Source organism: Buceros rhinoceros, unplaced genomic scaffold (genome assembly GCF_000710305.1).
Source record: "Buceros rhinoceros silvestris isolate BGI_N320 unplaced genomic scaffold, ASM71030v1 scaffold4193, whole genome shotgun sequence".
Taxonomy (NCBI): Eukaryota; Metazoa; Chordata; class Aves; order Bucerotiformes; family Bucerotidae; genus Buceros; species Buceros rhinoceros.
Genome location: NW_010404182.1, coordinates 43185 through 50898, shown reverse-complemented (window position 1 = coordinate 50898; position 7714 = coordinate 43185). Strand labels below are relative to the sequence as shown.

At 41.7% G+C, this 7714-nt stretch overlaps 1 protein-coding gene across 1 annotated transcript in view; it reads left to right on the top strand.

The window, feature by feature from the left end:
* Positions 1-7714, top strand: part of AIG1 (androgen-induced 1) — a gene marked incomplete at its 5' end in the record, with an annotated part of 86980 nt that overhangs the window by 76934 nt on the left and 2332 nt on the right. The window contains one exon of the mRNA XM_010133273.1: positions 5657-5820. Coding sequence (XP_010131575.1) covers positions 5657-5820 — 164 coding nt within the window. The remainder of the gene's footprint in view (positions 1-5656; positions 5821-7714) is intronic.

Sequence of the window (7714 nt, the reverse complement as noted above, 5' to 3'; positions counted from 1 at the left end):
AGAGCTGGGAGGGAGAGAGAGAGAGACAGGCTTTGAAATCAGGGTGGAAGGCTGATGGAGAGGTGGGCGATAGATGAGGCAATGCAGAGGAGGAGAAAAGGTTTGGAGCCAGAGCTATGCAGAACAGGAAAGAGTAGGAAGAAGTAGAAGCATCAGAAATAGGCCAGAAGAAGATTGCTGTCCCCTGTACCTGACCCAGGAGGAGGGTGGGAGAGCCAAAGTGGTTTCAGTGAGAGAAAGCTGCATGGATTCACAGCCTGTTAGGTCTGACATAGCCATTATGAACTGTTACATTCTGGCTCCCTTCCACCTCCACATCCTCAAGTGCTTCAGTCAAAGCAACAGTGCAATCACAGATGACATGCATGGATAATACATTCTCACTTGCTTGTGCAGCTCCTTAAGATATAGCTTAAGAAGGCATAGGAACCATTACCATATTTAAAATGAAATATTATTTATCGGAATAGGTGATTTCCAAAGATGACAATGCCTTGCAGCGAATCTGTGGAATTTCTGTCATTCTAGCTACCTGGACATAAACACGAATTTCTGCTAAGGTTATTCATCTCAGAGGATGCTACCACCATGTCATGCTGGGCATGTTTTGCGTGTGACATGATTTGCAGCTGCAGTTTTCTAGGACTTGTTTTCTGACTGCATAAGTCAGTCCATAGCACAATCCTATGACATGTTGTTCAGCACTACTCAGATCGGTGGAGAAGAATCCAGCATGAGAAACTGGAATAGGACAGGATGATTGCTGTTATTTCCTAACTGATGACTGTTGATTGAACTTATTTTTTAGTCATTAAAATTTCTAAACAAGGTACATTCCTGGTGTAGGTGACTTAGGCCTGGCTGGCTGGTCTTATAAGAAGCTCAGCATCTTAATGTGGCTGAGATCTTAACAATTCTAATTAGATGCAGAACAAGCCGTCCTGTGTTTTGGAGGCAGGGGAAAAGGAAAAAAAAATCATAAGGATTTATGAAAATGTGCCTCACATCAGTTGGTATAGAAAACAAAAGAAGAACAGATTTAGTGTGCATCATTGTGCTCCTGCCTCTGAAAGCACAGGGTTGGTCCCTACTCTATAACCGCAAATGATTTGTTCATTCAAATTTTGAATGACTCAGCTGCTGTAAGCCCATCATCTCCTTTGGGAGACATTCCACACTTTAATATTTCTGGATAAAGTTCTCACTTTCTGTGGAAAAGGAAGAGAATGTGGCTAAAAAAGATCATGAAATAAAAGTGTAGAAAATGCCCATGTTCTGTTGTTTGGTAAAAAGTCATCACAATGGGAACTGGCCTAGGATTTGTTTGGGACCAAAGATTCAGTCTGCCTTTCTGCCTGTCACTGGAAACCTCAACAGCACAGAAGATTTGGGAAAGGATTTGCTGCTGCAAGAGGTGACCAGAAAGGAACTGCCATAGTAGATCAGAGTAGTCACGTATGCAGGCTCCAGCTGTAGCTGATGTCAGATGCTTCAGGAGAAGCTCTAGCAGGCCACTGTAGAATAACCAGTCTGTAAGTGAAGTTTTCTTCCAAAATCTACTTCAAAAAGTAAGTGCTTGGATCTTTCAGTCTTGATATCTTATGTACCTTGAGCTCTTTGAACTTAAGCATAATTGCACACATTCTTACTGCCTGCACAGTCTCCTGACTTCAGACGCCTGCTAAAGTTTCATGATACAGCCCAGAGGAGTGGACTAAGTAAAATTCCAAACTTGTATTCTTCAAAACTTTTAAAAATATCTTGATTTCAGTGATGCATCACTGAAAGATAGGGTAGGGCATTCCAGAGGTTAATTAGGTATCATACAGAAAGATATTTTCATTATAAGATTTGAATTTCTGATCCCTTGAGTTCTGTTGAAGTGCTTCTTCTGTTATGAGGAAGAGCACTGGGAGCTCTTGAGCCATCTTATGACCTGCGTTATTACTCTGTGTCCTTTCATTCACTGCTCTTGAGAAGTTACACAGCCCCCCACCTAGTAGTTCCTGTTTCCAGAACACGTAGTACTGATTGTTGTTTGGCTGCAGATTTTGCTGAAGGACTCAACTTGGGCAGGAAGTGGGTGGAGACTCTCAGACTTCAGACTACAACCCAACTGTGATGCCTGTGCAAGTATATTTAAACTCCTGTAGCTGAAAGCAGCTGTCATGAAGGAGCAACCATTTTCTGCAGTATGTCTCCCACTGCAAAATCTTTCGGGTGTCATCTGCCATCATATCCACATGTTGAGCTTGCCTCTACCAGGACTACCTTTCAGACACGCTGCTCTAACAGCTGCATTGCTCAAAGCGACAGGTAGAGCACGCATAAACCACAAGGTTCCATCAATTTTTTGTAGTTACTTTTCCTCATTAATAAAAGCTCTATCCCAAGAATAAATGTACATGTATCTTCTCTGCGTAGTTTTCATTTCCTCCTGATTACTTTGATAGGAGAGATGCACAACATCTACTGTATAATAGAAGTCAAAAACAATTACAAAGTCAAATTTTGACAGATTTTTTAAAAAGAAGCAATATTGTGTGTTTTCAAATAGCTTTTTCTGATTTCTACACCAGCTGGTTGAAAACTTCCAAAAAACACTACTTTTTTTAACAGACATTTTAATATGAATATATTGTGTGAATATTTCCATTCCTTCTTTTTGGACCAGTTCTAACAAATGGGTATACGAGCTTGATGACCTGTAACACTTTCATCTTTGAAAACACACAGTTGTGTCTGCATGGGCTGACACAGAATCAAAACAGTGAGAGGTTCAAGTTAATTTTATCTTCTCAAAAGAAGCCAGTCCAGTTTTACCTTAAACCTTTTCTCCTCGGTTTATTTTTATCTAAACAACCCTTTTTTTTAAATATCTGTTCAATAACAGGGTCTCAAACTGTGTCTAGATTTGCACTCCTAAGTAAACCTTAATGCATGCTCCTGGTCCTCTATGCTTATCTAATAATGAGGTTGGACAGGAATAATGAGTGCTAGAATTGCGACATTGAAGGCATTCATTAACATTAGTAATCAGCAATCTTGTGTGGAAGCTTTATGCCTACGGTTGATCAGCCCTTTATTGTGAGGCATCGAGATAGCTTGTATTCAATTAGTAATCAGCAATCTTGTGTGGAAGCTTTATGCCTACGGTTGATCAGCCCTCTATTGTGAGGCATCTAGATATCTTGTATGCAAGCAGGCATGAACCCACGAAGAAAGGCCATCAGGTGAGGTTTCCATGGCAGCAGTCATCCCTTTGCTGCTCCCGTTTGCAGCATAGACAATGCAGGAGCAGTCAGTGTGACACTGCTCAGTGGAGAGAAGGCTAATATTACTCCATCCCAATGTAGCGAGCAGTATGGTGCAGCTCGCTTTAAGGAAGATCAGGGCTACTGATCAGGTGGCTCTGTGATCGTTGTCTCTCGAGTGGCACTTGGTACCACTTGGTCTCAAAGCATGAGTTCCTACGGTGTGGCTACACTGGGGACAGGAGTACCACAGCTATGCTGAGCATGTGAGCAGTATCTCCAAGCAATGGATGGGCTCTTATGCTGGGCAGCAGAGAGCAGGGTGCATGACCTATACTCAAAGGACTCTGAACTAACCAGAGATGGCTGACGTTCGGGAGCTCGTCAGTGACTTACTGGCTGGATTTAGAAGATACCTCCTCTTTACAAGATAAACGCAGTCTAGGAAGTGCCACTTCTATTTGGTTCATGAGGTTGGCTACATAGGCGCTGTTTAGAAGATCCCTTGAAAAGTTTATCTGTAAAGGTGCTTTATAGTGCTGGGCAGTTTCATCACACCAGAGAAAATAGGTGTGAAAGAAGCACTGGCTTTTTTCAAGCTTTTTCCTTGGAGCTTGTTTTTCACAGAATTATCATAAAAGAAAAGCAAATGAAACTGAAAAACATTAGACAATAACAGACACTCCCTGCTAAGCCAGCCTGGGAGTAGAGGACATCTGATTACCTTCTACCTAACTGTCCCATCTTTTTCTTTGATCGAGAGGAACGTGGTATATCCTGTTACCATAAGTCACCCAGGAACCCTTTATTTTTTCACAGATACCTTTATCTTGTCAGGTTCATTCTGGAACAGAAGAATATTGTGTAAAATAACTGTAAAGTACAGAGATCTTTTTCCATATGTGAACTTCTTTGGAGGAAGGGGGGTTAATCTGCATTTAGATCATGCAGATTAGTTTACTGACACATGTGAATTACTACATGAAGTGTCCAACTGTTAAGTGTTTGGCTGTAATGGAAGCTTTTCTAAGGAGCAGAGAAGCTATGACAACCACGTACATCTCCAGGGTGATGGTGAATTGTTAAACAGGGATTCTGTACTCTCTGTGTAACAGGCGTTTGTGGTGACAGCTTTGGGTGGACTTCTGTGTCTCTGCCCTCCCGGAGCCTATGACTGTTGATCTAGTGATCAGGAGTCTTCCTTAAACAAACAGAAGTATCAGCAAGTGAAACAAATCATATGGACATGGAAATCTCCATCAATAACAGTCTGGGCAGCTGCTGAGTCTTCTCTAGTTGTGCTTTGCTGTAAGCTTCTCTCTCAAACTGCCAGGTCAGAAAGGAAGAGATTTACATTCTTGAAGACAGCCCAGCAGCTCACGAGCCCCAGCCTGTCTCAAAGAGTACTTTTCCCAGTTAGCCTCTGTGATATTTGCTCAGTTGTTTGGCAGCATTTGCCTTTCTTAGCTTCCACCTATGGGCTGGCTCTGCTCCATCTGACTTCACCACTCGCATCAGATCTCAAGGCAAAGTTCTCCCATCAGAGGGTACAGGCGTCCACTGCAGTCACCGACAGCCAAACCATGTGCCCGGTGTGCTTCTTCAGGCTGCCCTGCAGTAAAGCTGACACCCTGTCTCCTGGGTTAGTGTACCAACGATATCCACTGTAGCTGAGTGCTAGAAATACCTGTGTCACCAGCAAACCACCACCATTCCTTTTCACTTACTGTGTGTATATTCAACAAGAAGCTGGGCAGAATTTTTCTGATGGGGTGGTTTCTTTCTTTTTATTTTCCCTAATGTTTATCCCAAATGATACCAGGTAATGCAAAAAAAAGGAGGAGCAACCTAAAACACAGGTGCTGAAGAGATTATTCTCTCAAAGAGAGAATAATGGCAAACCCAAAAACTGACACACTTGCCAGGTGTAGTGAGGAGAAGCAGCAGAAACACACAAACACGTACAAACTGAAAGAACGATGCTGCAGAAAGCAGAGTTGACTTTGTAGGAGAGCCTGAAGAACCCTGTGTGCTTTTTGGATAAAGAACCTGCTTGGAACAGAGGGGGCTGCAGTTTCCACACTGCCGCACGAGACGGGTGTGTGTTCCTCCTAAACGTACATACAGCGAGGAAATACCTGCCTACACCAGAATGTGAAAACTGGCCAGCTGCTCATATGAAATCTAAAACAAAGCAGTAATATGTGGGAAATCAGTCATAATTTCATCGTTTGTGACGTCTGTTCTGGGTGGATGTCATCCAGATGCTCCAATTCAGTTGCAACCTGCAGTCCTTTCAAATAATATTTTTTTCAGGTTACAGTAGCTAAGCCTATAGTCCAAGCTACTTCTGAAAAACAGGAGTGCAAGAGTCAGTGCTTTTTACTTTTGTTTTGTTTCAGGGTGTGCTGGATTCACCACGTTACAGGAGTGTGGGTGTACCCACTTCTTGAGCACCTCAGTCCAGGTGTCAAAATAATTTTTTTTGCAGCTGTTACCGTAATAATTAACATATTCTACTTGGTGGGAGAGGTCCTGAACAACTACATCTGGGATACCCAAAAATGTGAGTATTGATTTAGGAATATTAATTCGTGAAATACACCACTGGGACTTGAGTATGCTCCCCTGAAAGTCAAGAAGGTTTTAAGCTGGCTAAAACAAAGGAGGATGACAGAAGTTCCACTGAAATGTCTTGCTTGCTTGCTCTTAAAAGCAGCCAGATGAATGGAGTTGCTGCTGGAGATCATGATGAGCTATGAATATGTATTCTTTTTTATAAATTCCAACACTAATTTAAGAGCTGTTGGCAATTACCTGAGAGTTTTACGACCCACTTGGTTTACAACCCACTTATTAGCTGATGAACCCATTAAATGTAGCTAGAATAAAGTATCGTTCTGTGGGAGCGCTGTTAATGGTAAGCTCAGATTTAGAAATAAAAATGTATTATTTTAATATTTTCAGATCTAAGATGTTTTCTGCTTATAAGTTTACTCAAGGAAAATGACTATGTTCACGTCAGTAAAGTAAAAGAAATGACAGATGACCTTAGTGCAGGGTAAACATAACTGTGCAGACTCTACATCATCTACCCTGCCTAAGGCCACCCATTGCTGAGTAGAGGAAAAAAGAAAATACGACGAACGAAAGATTAAGAGTAGGTTCCTTTAATCTAGGAAAGATGTTTTTCATTGGTCAAATTGCCTGAAATAAGCAAACAACATTCCTAATCACCGAGTGGCGGAGGAAAAAAGAAAATACGACGAACGAAAGATTAAGAGTAGGTTCCTTTAATCTAGGAAAGATGTTTTTCATTGGTCAAATTGCCTGAAATAAGTAAACAACGTTCCTAATCACCGAGTGGCAAATCACCACTAGAGTGAAATCCCAGCTCTGTGGGAATTCTGTCATTACATTTGTAGAGCCCGTAACACAGTGAGACCGTACGGACAGCCTGTATCCCCCTTTGGAAACTTAGTGTGCACTTCCTAATACTCCGTAAATTCACCTGGCAATTTATTGCACACATACATCTCTTCCAGCAAGTGCTCCAGTACTAGGTAGAAACTAATGCCAGAAGTTCAAAGCAGTTTTACTTGCTGTTTGCTCGTATTAGCACCTGGGTATAAAGTGTCTTTTTGGTTTTGGAACCAACAGGGTTCGTATCTGGTTTTCAGTCCTCAGTTTGATGTCACATTCACATCTATTTAACTTACTTAATTCAGGAAAGAAGTTTCTAAAAAAGGTAGCCACAAGGAGTAATTTCACTTGACCTAAGTCCTGCATGCAGAATAATAATGTGGTGAAGAATCACATGTTCTCACCAAGTCATGAATAAGTAAATGGTGGAGAATCTCCCTCACTGTTCCACAGTATGCGTAGCAAAATACCTAGTTCTTGTGGCCCTCTGCCTAGAGGTCGTAACATCAATTGAGTCATTCTTCCAACCTCTTCCAAGGTTCACCGTGACCTTATTATCCTCTCCATCATTTCCTTGATTTGGTTAAAGAATATTGATCCAAAGTGCTTTGTGGCTCAAGCACCTGCAACCAGAAGACACCATGTGTCACCAGCTGGTTTGCTGTGCTTGAAACACTGCATAGACCTATCCTGAAGTATATGGCAGGTCACCACAAACAGCAGAGATGTAAAATAATGCCAGTCTGTCACTGTGTAAGATTTGGGAAAATATTATTTGAAAACTGTACATTTAAAAGGGGCTTTTGAGAAGTAAGCTTGCCATTCAAGGCAGTCTGCCATGAGAAGATTTCTGGGGTGAGAGGGGCTGTTTGGGGTTTGAAGTTTTTTTTCTTTTCCTCTGGAGATGCGTTAAATAAAACCTCACTCCTGACAAAATGATTTGCAGTTAGTTTTTCCAAGTTAAACCACAAACATGGTAGGCAAGGAAAAATTTGCCCTTTGTACAAGCCAGTGTCTGTCCACAGTTTTGAGGGCAT